The sequence below is a fragment of the Hippoglossus stenolepis genome, chromosome 2, assembly GCF_022539355.2.
Source record: "Hippoglossus stenolepis isolate QCI-W04-F060 chromosome 2, HSTE1.2, whole genome shotgun sequence".
Taxonomy (NCBI): domain Eukaryota; kingdom Metazoa; phylum Chordata; class Actinopteri; order Pleuronectiformes; family Pleuronectidae; genus Hippoglossus; species Hippoglossus stenolepis.
Genome location: NC_061484.1, coordinates 8,429,655 through 8,445,564, shown reverse-complemented (window position 1 = coordinate 8,445,564; position 15,910 = coordinate 8,429,655). Strand labels below are relative to the sequence as shown.

At 41.2% G+C, this 15,910-nt stretch overlaps 2 protein-coding genes and 1 long non-coding RNA gene across 3 annotated transcripts; 1 reads left to right on the top strand and 2 right to left on the bottom strand.

Annotated features, from left to right (window-relative positions):
• Window positions 1–1,199: 1,199 nt before the first annotated feature.
• On the bottom strand, window positions 1,200–10,091 carry LOC118123475. Its single transcript, XR_004698585.1, has 3 exons — window positions 9,958–10,091; window positions 1,543–1,616; window positions 1,200–1,269 (listed from the first exon to the last, which is right to left on the bottom strand). It is a non-coding gene; the product is annotated as an uncharacterized LOC118123475 (long non-coding RNA).
• taf5 (TAF5 RNA polymerase II, TATA box binding protein (TBP)-associated factor) lies at window positions 9,724–14,580 on the top strand. The gene is made up of 11 exons (XM_035180783.2): window positions 9,724–10,142; window positions 10,770–11,001; window positions 11,098–11,413; window positions 11,524–11,687; window positions 12,185–12,320; window positions 12,430–12,550; window positions 12,661–12,790; window positions 12,897–13,061; window positions 13,177–13,354; window positions 13,652–13,829; window positions 13,984–14,580. The coding sequence occupies exons 1-11, from the start codon at window positions 9,731–9,733 to the stop codon at window positions 14,196–14,198; spliced, it is 2,247 nt and encodes a 748-aa protein (XP_035036674.1). The 5' UTR covers window positions 9,724–9,730; the 3' UTR covers window positions 14,199–14,580.
• A 2-nt stretch (window positions 14,581–14,582) lies between these two features.
• On the bottom strand, window positions 14,583–15,886 carry atp5md (ATP synthase membrane subunit k). The gene is made up of 4 exons (XM_035180877.2): window positions 15,744–15,886; window positions 14,981–15,082; window positions 14,793–14,886; window positions 14,583–14,703 (listed from the first exon to the last, which is right to left on the bottom strand). Exons 2-3 carry the CDS (start codon window positions 15,062–15,064, stop codon window positions 14,797–14,799), a joined length of 174 nt encoding a protein of 57 aa, XP_035036768.1. The 5' UTR covers window positions 15,065–15,082; window positions 15,744–15,886; the 3' UTR covers window positions 14,583–14,703; window positions 14,793–14,796.
• Between the last annotated feature and the right edge of the window lie 24 nt (window positions 15,887–15,910).

The window sequence follows — 15,910 nt, the reverse complement described above, 5'->3', positions numbered from 1 at the left end:
TTCTGTGGACGTGTGTGTGCACATCACAAGGGCAGCTGATCCATAGCATGTCAACGCCCCATAATTAGAGAGCAGATCGATGGAGCAGGATCAGCAATTAATTAAAAAGCCGTTTAGAGACTTGTGCGGTCAGTTTCTGAGCAGAGTGAGAGGCCATATATCACTCGTCTATATATGTGTTCCTTCAGGCCTCTTCACAGGTCAGCCTGTCGGTGTTTTGGTTTTCTGGGCACATCTTCATCTTTAAATCCAAGATTTAACCACTTCTCACATCTTATTTTAGCTTTGTTCCGAGGAGCACGGAACGATATGAGTGGTCAAGGTCACTTAGGGAAGATCCGAAACCTCAAGATATGTACAGACAAGACTAAATGACTCTGAAAATGGGGTTCACTGATCTTGTCTTTTTTCATTAAGTAACATAATTAAAGCTTCTCTGAGGGGGAAAACACCCCGTTATTGCTCAGGAGGATGAAAATGTCACATTCATTACCCCGAATAATTAGCTGGTTAAATCTGAACCTTCCTAATTTACCACAGAAATGGACATTAGAGTCAGTAGATTCAGATTTCATGAGACAGGTTCCACTGTTCTTCTGTATTCTTCTGAGCATTGTTTATTTAACCAAGGAATTTAAGGCTTATTGGCATCAAATACATACACAATAACATTTCCTTATAATAAGCATACCTCCAAAATATTATAATTGCAAAAGTTGATACCTTGTTTGGCTTAATGGCGGAAAAAATAAATAAAAGAAAATAAATAAAAATAAAGTTAACTCGTAAAAATGTTACTTGGTTGTATTGTTGAACCAAAGTGGCAAAGGAAAGAAGTACACAGTACAGAGTTTATATTCAATTCAATCAGCTTTATTTGTATAGCGCCAAATCACAACATACAACATACATTATCTCAAAGCACTTTACACAGTAAGGTAGAGACCAAATGCAATATGTATCTATGTATCTAAATACATGTTTTTATGGTGTGTTGTTTGTGTATTTAGCCAGGTTTTGGTTCATGAGTATTTCTATTGACACAAATATGATTCTATATGTTTATTGGTGTGTGATATCTGTGCACATTTTTTTCAAGTGCGTATCCTTTTGGGTATTTGACCCCTCATGTCCGTCTGTCGTTCTCTTTGCACATGGTCCGTCGTCCCCAAGGACATCCCCATCCTCCCACCCACCCTCCCCTCCTGGTGACATCAAATGGTGGCAACAAAGAAAAACCTCTGTCCACCCCCATCCTCTATTTTGGGTCTTGGCACACACACACACACACCCACACACACACACACACACACACACACACACACACACACACACACACACACACACACACCTAAAGGAGAAGAACAACTATTACTTTACCATGAACAGGTTTGTTTTTGCACTTGCTAGTTTATCATTTCTGTGTTTCCATGTTAGACAGAACGGTTGCATCTTGGCCTGTGTGCCCCCAGGATAACACTGTGGCTCAGAGGGTAGATTTGGATTTAGTTCAGCTCCCATTGACAGATCTCAGGTATTTACCAAAGCTCTCCGTGTGCAGGGAAGAGATCCTTATCAGCCAGTCAATTGTCCCGAATGTCCTCAGAGAAGATTTCCTGCCAATGTGACACACAGAAGGAGTGAGAGCTGTGATATACTTCGATTACTTATTTGAAGGGACCCTGTATGTCTCCTTTAGAAAATGTACAATGAATGGAAAGAGCTGATTATATGTATGATTATTCTCTTATGCATACCATACACACCAAAAAGAATCAGAGCTGCTACTATGCCTTGATAGTAAAACAGCAGATATTAAACATATCATCAAATTGATTATGACAAATGCAAAAACTAAATATAAACCATATAATGTTGCAAATGATTTGCACCTAAGGTGTTTATGTTGCCATCAGTTACAAATTATAATTATTGATTACAGGATTTTGCTAGAGACAGGCTTTAAGTACCAGAGCTCTGACCTTTAGCAAATTGGAGGCCACCCCTTTATCCTACCCTCAGAGTGTGTGTGTGTGTGTGTGTGTGTGTGTGTGTGTGTGTGTGTGTGTGTGTGTGTGTGTGTGTGTGTGTGTGTGCTCACTGGACTGCAGAAAGGGCTAATTTGGCAAGGAAGCTATCTGAAGAGGTTTGGATCGCAGGGAACAAAGGACATTCATGCGGTGAATCGTCTCTCACAGTAAGCTTCAATCTGTAATAACACAATTATAATAACGGCAACAGTTATGATGCATTGTGTGATATGGACACACAGCGTTGTGTGGAGGAAATATTGGTTTTGAATCTAAATGCTTCAATAGACTCTGCGTGATTCTTGGTTTGAGTTTGTTGCGTCACCGTGCCATGCTGCCTTATTAGTTTTAGATGGGGGCTTGCATTATTTACAGTGATAAGGAAAGCACGGTGTGGTGCAGGACCAGCAGTCGGGAGGCCTGCTTAAGTGCCTGGTTAGATCTCCGCAGACAGAAAAGACGTGGGAGGGAACAGGGAGAGAGACAGTGAGCAGGGAGGGAGGAGAGAGGTGGAGCTGAAAGTGGAAACAACTTGTTAATATAAAATGACAGTTTTAAAGTAACATAATTAAGCTGCATCACGCCACACATTTGGTAACAGATGAACATATGTAGAAAACCATCAAATGCTTGATCCGTGGTTCTCAAACACACACACACACACACACACACACACACACACACACACACACACACACACACACACACACACACACACACACACACACACACACACACACACACACACACACACACACACAATATATCATACTACACAGTGAGCGGAAATATTTTGATAGCTTAATATAATCGTTTAATTATTACAAGCTTTAATTACTTTTCTGTGTAACTACTCAAAGCAAGACAATATATCTATTTTGATGGGCACTGCAGCAGCCTTTGAGCAGGTATATGTATTAAATACCTTGTTTAAGGGAAATATGAGAAACTAAAGAGTGTGTTTCATTTAATCATTTACTCTGCACTCTGAGGCACTGTCCAAACTTGCCTCTGTGCAGCTGCCACCGAGCCTCCAGCATGAGGCTGGCAGAACAGACAACTGCATGCAGACTCCAGCTCTCCAGTGAGGTCAGTACTGAATAATGCAGGCTCCCCACATTGCTTCCCCCCCGAAAATGGAGATCTCTGGTGCCGTCACACCCATTATTCCACTTGGATGGAGAAAAGGCTCTGAGATGCATTCAGGCACGCACACACAAACGCACACACTCTCTCGATATACCTCGCTAGAGTGCAAGAGCAGCCTTTGCCAGACAGAAACAGAAATAACTTGATCTTGGAGCACTGACGGTAACAAACATTTTTAGGACAACGGGTGGCAATGAGTATATTTACTTCTCCAAAGTATATGATACTAATGGTGAGAGGAGGGTAATGGTAGTTGCTTGTGGCATTGGTGCAAATTAAAGCCAAATCTTTAGGGTGAAAAGTGTGTGTTTGTGTGTCAAATGCTGCAGCGTTATTCAGAGGGCAGTTATTAGCCTTTCATTAAGTCAGCTCTTTTCTTATTGCCTCATCTCAGTGTGATTAAACCGCGTGAAGATGTGATTCTCCTCGGTTGCTAACGACTACTGGAGAAGAAATCCCCATCCCTCCTTTCTCTCTCACCTCTTGCATCACTGTGAGAGATCACCTTTACTGTTACATCTCTCTTCATTTGCTGTATCGTGTAATCATTCACACATTTGACGCCTTCCTTTACACCTCCTTCTTGCCGGTACATGTCACCGCTCACAATCTCATTTAAGTTTCTCCTTCCCTCCCTCCTCTCGATCATCCACACATCCTCAGAGCTTTAGGCACCATCCTTTCTTTCTTGTTATACCCTCGCCATGTGCGGCCCCACCCCTCATGCTCCCCGACCCGCTCCCTATTCCACCCCACGATCTGCCTTCCCTTCCTCCACCCTCCTCTTCTTTTGTCCTCCACCTTCATCTTCTCCTCACTCTCTCCCGCTCTCTTTTCTACCCTTTTGGGCATTTTCTACCTCTTCTAAGAGTCACACCTCATGAATTATTTACATGTGCATTTCAGGGGGGGATTTCGCTGCATTTCCTTACAGTTTACACGGAGAAAAATTTGCATCTCCTTTAATGGTGAAGGTAAAGAATGAAAGATCTTCTCATCCCACAGTCACTCTCTGGATGACAGCTGAGCATTCCTGCATTAAACACATTATAACACCATAGTGACAAACTGAGGAAATACACACATGGCAAGACAGGGACGCATCATTTAAGTGTTAAATATAAAGGATATGTAGAAAATAAAGACATCCAAGGTGAAGTTGAAAAAGTAATTCACAGCACGTGTAATCTCAAAGATATATTCTTTATAATATTAGGCCTCTCAAATGAAGAAACCTGCTGCACTGCGATGTTAGACCAGGCCTCCAGTTGTCAGCCAGTGGTGCAATTTATCTGAGGAGGTAGAGGAAGACGTGTTGAACTCGGTCCTCAGACTGCCTGTTAAGCCCCCGAGGAAGTGCAGTGCTGCTGTTTACTCAGTTTTTATGAATATTGAACCAAAATTAAACACTGCACTTCCTCAGGTAACTTACAATAGACATGCCAAGTTTGAAGCCGATAAGATGAACGGTCCTCGAGATATGTGTTCCACATACAGACGTTTGTGGAATTAGTGGTAGATGTCAATCATGACATGACATTTAAGTCAGGTGTGCATACAGCACTTTTAAAACTATGTATTATATGCTGCACTGTTGTTTTGCACTCTGACTTGAGAGGAACAACATTTTGTTCAGTTCCTGCACTTTGTATATGGATGAATGACAAAAATAGTTGACTTGACTTTCTGTTTCTTTCCACACTGACATGCATATTCACTTTGATAAAGTGAATTTCATCTCTTGTTAGGGATTTAAAGTCCTGAAACAAAGGTTTAAATGTTATAAAAGAATGACATCAAACCAACCTTCCAGAAACCTTCAACCTGAATGAACACTTAACAGTGTCGAGGAACTGACTTGGGCGGGTGCCACCTATGCCAATTAGAACATATGCTGTAAACCTCCCCTGCAATCTCAACAGAGGACAGCTTTACAGCTTGAGGGGACATCCAGAGCAGCACATCTCTTTCTCTGATACACATCAACCATATAAACACACTGCAAAAGCCTATTAATTTAAACCAGTTAGTGGTATCATTGCTCAGTACTGGCTGGTACCGTATGAAGATATGCTCTTATTGCAAGTACAGCAGAAAACGATACATTATCATAACCATTGTAAAATGCAAAGAAAATATCTACAATTGTTTAAACTGCATAATATACAACTCTACTTCTTTCAGACAGTGTGTTGTGTCTCTGCATTATTAAGAATTACAGGCATTAGAGTGTAAAACTAATTCTTTTGCTTTGAAGTGTGTGTGCCCCTACAGAGCTGTGTCTGCTGGGGGAAGCCACACCCTGCTGTCTCCTGACAAAAACACACATACACACACACAGAGAGAGAGAGAGAGAGAGAGAGAGAGAGAGAGAGAGAGAGAGAGAGAGAGAGAGAGAGAGAGAGAGAGAGAGAGAGAGAGAGAGAGAGCAAAGTCATCGGTGAAGTGTGATAGGAGGACACAATTGAACACGTGTCTCTACCTCACTCAACCGTTTCTTAATTATTGTGAAGACCACACTGAGGGTTGCGGAAGGGTGAATAAGGGTGGGCAGAAAAGGGGAATATTGGAAGTGAAGGTGAAGATTTACATAGACTTTTACACAGAAAAATAACTCTGAACTGGCTGTAATTACTTTAATTACTCACCATCTAATCTTAGAGCACCTCTTCTTTCTTAATAATTTGAGATGTAGTGAAATACAAAAAACAAAACATTTACTCAAGCGAGATCAGCAATACAGCGATGCAGAGATACTCAACGAAGCGTGACAGCGAGAAGAGTGTAAAATAATGGTGCTTTATTGTGTGAGCAGTATTATAATGTGTGATCTACGTGGTCCTGATTGCCTTTTAATCTTATACCTGCCAAAGAAAGAAGCTGCTACAGCCATGCAGATAAATGTAGTGGAGGGACAAGTTCCCTGTCAAATTAATGGAGTTAAATCATGATGCGATGTATAAAGTGCCATGCAGTGTTGTTAATGAAGTGTAAATGTTACTCTCCTTTCAGTGACTGCATGTGATCACTCAGTTTCTTTTCAAATGCCGAGGGACGCTACAACCACTGGTTAGTGGACGCTCACTTTATCTTTCGTTATTGTGTCCTGTATTTTTCGAAATAAAAGCGCTTCAACACAATAATAAAATGTGAAGGCAGCTGCCCCCGTGCTGGTGCAGGTGCCGGGGCCACTGCAGTCATTTAAACTGCTGTATAAAGAGGAACACTTAAATCAATAGGCGTTTTTGCCTGACACGTGTGTTTCAGGTCTGATCACCTGCATATTTACAGGGTCACAGAGAAGGTGAACACAGTGTCGACCATGTACAGTAATACTGCTGATCTCAGTATTCTCCACACCAACATACACTAGCGTCGTCCTTCAATGGACAACCCAGGGGGAAGGCGTGTGTCCTTGCTTCCTAATTAACAGCTCTACACTGCACCTACACAGATGACCACGCCCTGAGCTGCTGATGTTGACAAGACTAACCAGCCTAACCCAACCCCCTTCTCCCCTCCACACGGAGCCTCGCAGCCGCAATGTTATACAACGCCCTGCTGCCTCTGCTGTGAACCCTTCTTTTGTTCCAACTCCTTCTGCACGTTAAACCTGCTGCTGAGGAGGTCAGGGGACGATGAAGTGTTTAAGTGCATGCACACATGACAGGGAATAAGGTTATTCAAGGTTAAAAATCTAAAATAAAATGATTTGCATATGAGGTTCTCTCACCCTGGAGGTATCTTGCAAGAAAACTCAGATTTGGAGATATAAAGTGTCTGTTATTACATCTTAATTCATCATCTGATATTCTTGCATATTCATCTCTGGGGTTTCCCTGTTAAAACGTTTTTTTCCCCCCCTTACTCTTGTTGAGGGTTAAGAACAGAGGATGTCGCACCTTGTTAAGCCCTATGAGATAAATTGTAATTTGTGAATATGGGCTATACAAATGAAATATGATTGATGATTGACATTAATATCTAAACATGTTGTCATAGTAAAGTTAGAGACGAAGCTTGAGCAGCTGGAGATACTGCTGGAGCAAACACGTCCTCTGCAATGTTCGTAAAAAGGAAAATAAATGAAATGCTATTAAGATCAGATTTTCTACCGACACTCCAACAAATGACAACAGATGCCATTCTGACCCAAAAGATGCACACTCAGCGGTATATGAATATCTCCTACAGGGATGTCAGGTTGTTCAGTGAGGGAAGAATGTGTGCTCTTCTCTATAGGCAGAAATTCAGCCTCAGCAGAATGTAAAGTGCACACTGCTGATTCTTGTTCGTAGTCTCTGCCGCTTGGGTGTTTATTCTCTCTGCTACAAGTTGCATTAAACCTAAACTACATTTTATCAGTCCATTGGGTAATTACTAGGAACATAAAGTTAAGAAAAACTTATCTTCCTCACCTGCAAATTTCCCCATTGTGGGAATAATAAAGGATTATGTTATCTTTTCTTACCTTATTGCATCAAACTGTGTCACATAAAAGTATTTGTATATCAAGTAAAGAGGAAATGTAGTTTTTAATCACATTAATATTCCTGTTCGACTGTGACAATGCATAGAGCCTCAGTAATGTAAAAGGGGGGAAGGTGATCTGTCATTGACAATTGACAATTAGAAATGTTATTAATCTCTAAAAACTGCCAATACAGGATTAAGATGCTTCAAAAAAATCTCTCAAAGGCTTTTATCTAAAAATATAGATCATTCAATTAGTCTGTCAATATAATATTTTTATTTGATTTTCTTTCAAGCAACAATGCTTTGCACATGTAAATGTACAAAATGTGTTGTTAATCCTCTATGATAGCAAACTGCCTAGGTTTTTAATCACAGGTTCTGATATCTGAACATGTTACTGTGGCCTCTGGCAACTTTCCTATATCTGTAGTCAAACAAATCATCGATTGATGAGGACAGATTTATTGATTGGTAATCAATAAAGAGAATATTAGCTTCAGCTCTATTTGTTTTTTCTGCAATGTATGTGTCACACTGGAAATACATTGTCTGTGGGGGATCATCAGGGTTGGACACTGAAGAGGGAGCAGGGGTTATGTGGGTGCAAGGTGCCACCACCTGGTACAAAATGGTACACATCTAATTATGCTGAAGCCTTAGAACTAAGATGAATCATTGATTATAAAATTAGTTGATTTGTAGGAAATAAAGAGGCAACCATTTTTTTATTTTTAAACTGATTGTTTCAATTATTTTTCTAAGCATAATTGCAACACAGGTTGTTTCTAGATTTTCGAATGTTACCTCTGCCACGGAGGTTATATTTTCCTCTGTTTGTTTCATTTAGTTTGTTTGTTAGTTTTATGGAAAACTAAAGGATGGATAACCACAGAAATTGGTGGAATGATGTGGATACGGATCAGGGAATTAAAGTCTGGTGTGGAACCGGATCAAGGGGCGGATCCAGCAGTTGTGTTTTGATTTTCGTCAACATTGTGAGATAGGACATGTTTCAACATTTTTGTTGATTCCTAAATAAATAATCCATGGATCTTGATGAAAAAAAATCTGACCTGTCTAGGGGACTTTTATTTATGAGTGTGTGGAATTAGAAGATCCATATAAGAATCCCAATGTAGTGAATTCAAATGTGGTTTTACTGAATTTCAGCATAATTTTAATTTAACAGACAGAATACTTCTCAGATGAAACAAATCAAATGGAATGTGTTGACTGAGGACTAATAGTGAAGAATACAACTTATTAATGAGTTATGACTGTATATAAAAGACTGTACATAAAAACCATAGAGTGTATATAAAACCATAGACTGTATATAATAGACTGTATATAAAAACCATAGTCTGTATATAGACTGTATATAATAGACTATATATAAAAACCATAGACTGTATATAAAAACCATAGACTATATATAGACTTTATATAAAACCATAGACTGTAAATATACTGTAAATAGACTGTATATAAAACCATAGACTGTAAATAGACTGTATATAAAACCATAGACTATATATAGACTGTATATAAAACCATAGACTGTATATAGACTGCATATAAATCCATAGAATCGTTATAATAGACTGTATATAAACACCATAGACTATATATAGACTGTATATAAAACCATAGACTGTAAATAGACTGTATATAAAACCATAGACTATATATAGACTGAATATAAAACCATAGACTGTATATAGACTGCATATAAATCCATAGAATCTTTATAATAGACTGTATATAAAAACCATAGACTATATATAGACTGTATATAAAACCATAGACTGTAAATAGACTGTATATAAAACCATAGACTGCATATAAATCCATAGAATCTTTATAATAGACTGTATATAAAAAACATAGACTGTAAATAGACTTTAATAGACAGTATAAAACAGGCCACCGTCTTCTGACGGCGAAGTGGGCGGGACTTCTACTCTGCCCCGGATGACGCTACGTCAGCAGTAAGCACCAATCAGGTGACCGGATCTTGGACAGTCCCTGTTTTCTTTTTTTTCAACTTCGCACATGCGCACTTCATTTCAAAAATGGCGGCCATACAAGGTGGTGTGGTCGACGCGGATGAAGAAAAGGACATTAAATCGGAACCATCGAGCGATGGCTGGGGAAACAACAATGCGAGCGACGGGAGGGTGCTCTCTGCGTCGCCCGGCTCCAGCGCTCCGGCCGTGGCCATCAAACCAGCGGCGGGAGCCCCGGAGGACCAGCAGACGCTGCTGGCGGTGCTGCAGTTCCTCAGGAAGAACAAACTCACCGAGTCGGTCGAAATTCTGCGTCGCGAAGCGGGACTACCGGAGGATTCACTGAAGGGGGGCGACTCCTCCGGGGCAGGATCGGGAGGTGCTGCCGGCGGCGGGGACGCAGAAGGCGCGGATGCGAGCTCTCTGCTGAGCCGGGTGACCGTGTCATCCTCCGCCGCAGCACAGGCGCCAACAAAAGGTCCGGAACACACTGATGAGCGGTTAACACAAATGTTCACTGTAAATACAACTGATAACAAACAGTGATGACAAGCGATCTCTCAGGGAGGGAATCAAAGTTCATCATAATGCTTGAATACTGCCTAACTAGTGTAAATAGGAGTGATGCATGGATTCCATTGCAATTTTAATAAGTGTTTCATAGTTTTTAAGGTGCTTGCAATTATTTTTTTGCTTTACGTATTACTGCTAATGTATTTCTTAAAAAAATGAATTGATATTTTTCAATTGATTTTGAAAAGTAAGAGTGTCATTTCAAATGTAGAGGCAAAATTCCTTCATTGTTATATTTAGACATGCCTATTTAATCAGTTTCTACAAAGTGAGATGAGACCGTCCTGATTAAAGGTCCAGTTACGAGGTGTTTCCAGAGCTTTTACTCAAGCTTTCATCACATTGTCATGTAGTGACGTCACACAACGTCAGTCTGGGAAGTGGAATATTTAAGTACAACAGTCCCTGTTGCTCTTATTCTGTAGCTTAACGGAAAGTAGAAGTAATGTAAAAAATAACTTCCGATTGATGGCACACCAGTAGAACAATGTTGTCCTGTGTCTGCACGTCTCACTCTGACTTGTTTTTCCAGCCACAGCAGGGGAGGATCAGCCCGACGTCAACGTGGTGCTGTCAGCGTACAGCCAGCAGGGAGACCCGCCTCTGTACCAGGTTTACTACAGCGGCCTGAAGAGGTTCATCGAGACGGTGCTGGACTGTCACAGAGCAGAACTGTCCCAGGTCTTCTACCCGCTGTTTGTACACATGTATCTGGAGCTGGTGTACAACAATCATGAAAGTGAGGCCAAGGCTTTCTTTGACAAGTGAGTGTCCAAGTCTGCAGTTTTCCCAAGATTAAAGCACTTCTATATAGGTATTATTCAATCTGACACATTTTTTTCTTCTATCTCCCATCTCAGGTTTAGTGGAGACCAGGAGTGTTATTATGAAGACGACTTGCGCATTTTGTCCAGCCTAACAAAGAAGGAGCACATGAGAGGCAACGAGACACTCCTTGACTTCCGCACCAGCAAGTTCGTCCTGCGCATCTCCCGCGACTCTTACCAGCTGCTGAAGAGACACCTGCAGGAGCGTCAGAACAACCAGATCTGGAATATTATCCAAGAGCACCTCTACATCGACATCTTTGATGGCATTCCCCGCAGCAAGAGCCAGATTGATGCCATGTCCGGCAGCTTGGCCGGAGAGGCTAAGCGAGAGGCCAACAAGGCGAAGGTTTGCTCTATACAGCTACGTACATGACATTAATGTAGTGTTTTCTTTGTCCCTCCACATTTCTTTACCACCTTGCTGAATTGATGTCCTTGTTTCATTGTCACTCGAAGGTTTACTATGGATTGCTGAAGGAACCGGAAATAGAGCTTCCTCTTGATGATGAGGATGAGGAGGCAGAGAATGAGGAGGGTAAACCCAAGAAGAAGAAACCGAAAAAGGACAGTATGGGCTCTAAGAGCAAGAAGCAGGATCCTAATGCACCTGCTCAAACTAGGTAGGGACATTTTTTTTTTTTTCTTTAACACTGCAGTATATAGTATTATTTTGCAGCTGCACTGGTACTGTGCCATTGACTGACCTTGGAAGAATAAGACGATAGTGTAAACACATCCTGCAACACTGGAGTACGATTCAGTTGAAAATCCCAGTATATTTTATCACAGCAACCTGTATTTTCGAAAGTCTTGTTAATGTTGTAAAAGCATAAGTTTTTACTTTTATTGTATGCAAACGAGTGACTTCACTCATATTGGTTATGAATATTAAAACTTTTAATTTGAGGGAAATTGCTTATTCACACACAGCATTCTTCTATTCCACAATTTATTGTTGTATCTGCAGAAAGTGCAAGTCTGTATATGTAAAAATGATAAAAGACACTATAGAGATATTTTAGATGTTTATTTGTGAGCTCTTTTTGAAATTCCTCATAATGCTTCCGAACTTACAAGTCTGTGACTGAGGACAATGTCTTTGTTTGCTTTTGCTCAGGATACCGTTGCCAGAACTTAAGGACTCAGACAAACTGGATAAGATCATGTACATGAAAGAGGCCACCAAGAGGATCCGCCTGGGACCAGATAACCTCCCGTCCATCTGCTTCTACTCTTTTCTAAATGCATATCAGGTAAAACCTCATTCACCGGGTGTTTACACATTTAAGAAACTGGGCAGTTAACTACAAATTCAAACTACAGTAGAAGTCATTTCTAATTATTGTCACTTTTCCCCTTCAGGGTTTGACTGCGGTGGACTTCACAGATGACTCCAGCCTGATTGCAGGAGGCTTTGCTGACTCAACAGTACGGGTTTGGAGCGTCACACCGAAAAAGCTCCGCAGGGTCAAGTCTGCAGCAGGTACAGTATATGACTCGATGAAAGTATCTTCACCTCCGATTACTGTTAGAAAAGAATTGAGTCGAAAACATTTCATTGTTTTCATCTTGTCCGTCTCATTTTCTCTTTAGACTTGAATCTGATTGACAAAGAGTCGGACGATGTGCTGGAGAGGATCATGGACGAGAAGACGGCCAGTGAGTCCAAGATCCTCCACGGACACAGCGGCCCAGTGTATGGCATCAGCTTCAGCCCAGACAGGTAACAGCTCTGATGCACAATTGTTTTCTGCCCCTGCAGAAACTGAATGTATTTTTTCATTATTACTTTTAAACACTAGGTAATTACTGTCAATTTTGCCTTTTAGAAACTACTTGTTGTCAAGCTCAGAAGACTGTACGATCAGGCTGTGGAGTCTCCTAACATTTACATGTCTAGTGGGCTACAAGGGCCACAATTACCCAGTGTGGGACACTCAATTTTCTCCCCATGGGCACTATTTTATCTCCGGAGGACATGACAGAGTTGCCCGGTAAGAAACAGCATCACCTATTCAGTCCATATTTTTCTATAACACATAGAAAACAATCCACTATGGGCAGCACTCTTTACAGATGTCTGTGTTTGGTCTGTGTTATCTCCAACAGTCTGTGGGCGACGGACCACTACCAGCCTCTACGGATGTTCTCTGGTCATCTAGCTGACATCACCTGCACCCGCTTTCATCCCAACGCCAATTATGTAGCTACAGGGTCGTCGGACCGCACCATCCGCCTCTGGGATGTCCTGAACGGAAACTGCGTCCGTATATTAACTGGTCATAAGGTCAGATGAGTCACCATTTGCCATTTTTTACCAAGTATAAGAACTCGTACTATTTGCCACATAACTATTGAACTTGAGTTATGTAGTTTGGGCATGGTAGTTTAAAAAGATGTGTTCATCGGGGGTCGATACTGTGATGCTTATGGCTAGTAACAAATGACTGATTATTTAGGGAATCTTCTTTATACCCCCAGTTAAAAGATGCTTCAGATTTACAGCTGTACAGTATGCTGCAGCACAGGTAACAGAAAGCTGTGGAGGCTACTTCTGAACAAGTCGTTTAACTTTATCTCTCAGGGTCCTATCCATGCACTGGCTTTCTCTCCCAATGGGAAGTTCTTAGCTTCTGGAGCCACTGATGGAAGAGTTCTTCTCTGGGACATCGGTCATGGACTGATGTTTGCCGAGCTCAAAGGCCACACAGACACCATCTATTCGCTCAAGTTCAGTCGGGATGGAGAGATCCTTGCCTCTGGTGGGTGTTTTGCAATGTCTCTTAATACTTTAAATCAACTCTATTAATCCAGAGCTTTGTAGTTTCCACCTACTTCGGAGTGTCTGCAACTTTAAATGCAGTGACCATGTTTCCATTTAGCAAACTTACATTAACTGTATCCTACTTTTTCTAGGCTCTATGGACAACACGGTTCGTCTGTGGGACGCAACGAAAGCATTTGATGATTTAGAGACGGATGACTTCACAGCAGCCACAGGACACGTTCATCTACAAGAAAACTCACAGGAGCTCATGCTGGGCACCTACATGACTAAATCCACACCTGTCATACACCTGCACTTCACCCGCAGGAACCTGCTGTTGGCTGCTGGAGCCTACAATCCATGAGGCATGGCTGAGTTCTTAGGGTGAACAAATCAAATGGTGCAAATGTTTGGTACCACAGCTCTACTAATAATTGAGGTGGATTGCAGGACAGTTAGAATTGTTCTATAAAACTGTATTGTCAATTCACCTGTGGACATCTAGCTGTGAAATAAGGAGCAGACTCCTGTCCTGACCCTCAGTCTGGAAGATTCAGGCTTCCAATGAAGCTTGTTATTTTATTCAGATATTCATTTACCTCAGAAGTGCCATTCCTTATAGAGGACCATGTATTAAAAAAAACCATCACTGCCATGAGGACAGCTTTGCTCATCACATGGCTCACATTTCTGTATCATAGTCTTTTATACTGTTGTACACTGTAAATAAAACAAAGTGTTTTTTATGTTGTGGGCATAAATGTTTTTTATTGTCAACATAGAGAAACCAAACAGGAATATTTTATTACAAGCATGTCCAGCTGCTCCCTCCACTCCCAGCTGCTAGAGCTGATGGCCAGAATAGACACCTGTAAGGAGAAAATAGAGGGAATTTAATATCAATTTGCGTAAGTAGATTTGTTATCTAAAAGAATGGAGAGTCTTAAAAAGTACTTACATGATCAATTTTCTGTGATGGCCGCCTGTTTCTTGGGCTTCAATTTGAAGAAAAGGACAATGGCTGCTATGCTAGCATATGTGGCCAAAACACACTGAAAGAAAAACACAAGCGTGATTAGAAATCTAGAGCAGTAAGAGAGTTTTGACAACCATCAGATGTGAGATGCCTTTTTGCACACAACTCACATTCCTCCTTCCTGTCATCGTGTATGAATTGAAGTACTTCGCAATTCCTGTGAACTGCTGGCCTCCGGCATCATGTCCTCCCATTATGGATGATTACTGGTCCTACAGCAAGGTGGGGAAACAGGTGAATGAGGGATTAATGCACAGTAACTGAGCGAGTTAATACTTGACCTTGACCTCAGTTTGTGTGACAAAATAATCTGGAGGAAAAGTGATACATCTATTGACATAACTCATCTGCAGCAATAGTGTTGAGCCTGTTTCGATCAATGAAGTTTAGTCACTTTTTAAAAATGGAGACATAATCACGGGCTGTGAGCAGCTGATGGACAAACACTGCAAAAACAACTGTAGCTCTTGTAATTATAAGTATTATTATATAAGATCGTCTCCTGCTTTAGTGGTGCTAGTCTTGACCTGCTACTTTTAAATCTGATGTCACAACAACAAGCATTTGCGCAAAACTCCATCACACTATTAATTTCTGACGGGTTTACCAACTAGAACACATTCACGTTGAGTTTGACTTCTCATTCAGACTGACTTTCACCGGGCAGTGTAGCTCGTTAGCTAGCACACTCTATGGTGAGTTAACGCAGCTTTCTGGGCTAGCCTGCTAGCTAATTGAATTCACAGACCGATAGTTAAACAGCACATCGTCACAGAAGTGTTTCAAAGATAAAGGGAACCAGTAAACACAGTTGAAGCCAACAAGTTAGCCAGCAGGAAGTGGCTAACGTGTTTTAAACGTGTTCTGTCTTACCTTTAATACACGACCCCTGAGCAGAGCGAGTGTGACAGTGTCCTTCAGCAGAGGCCGCAATGCTTCTACAGCACGGAAGTCCCGCCTACTATCAGTGAGGCAAGGGTGTGTCGCTATTGGACAGTAATAAGGTCGCTACACGTCGAGGTCGCACAATGATCGTCAAA

Bases quoted from the DNA above. Each gene is read 5' to 3' on its own strand.
- atp5md (XM_035180877.2), bottom strand. From the start codon at position 15,064: ATGGGAGGACATGATGCCGGAGGCCAGCAGTTCACAGGAATTGCGAAG. The intron at 14,887-14,980 runs GTGAGTTGTGTG...TTTTTCTTTCAG, and splicing joins CGATGACAGGAAGGAGGAAT to TGTGTTTTGGCCACATATGC.
- taf5 (XM_035180783.2), top strand. From the start codon at position 9,731: ATGGCGGCCATACAAGGTGGTGTGGTCGACGCGGATGAAGAAAAGGAC. The intron at 13,062-13,176 runs GTAAGAAACAGC...TATCTCCAACAG, and splicing joins GGACATGACAGAGTTGCCCG to TCTGTGGGCGACGGACCACT. The intron at 13,830-13,983 runs GTGGGTGTTTTG...TACTTTTTCTAG, and splicing joins TGGAGAGATCCTTGCCTCTG to GCTCTATGGACAACACGGTT.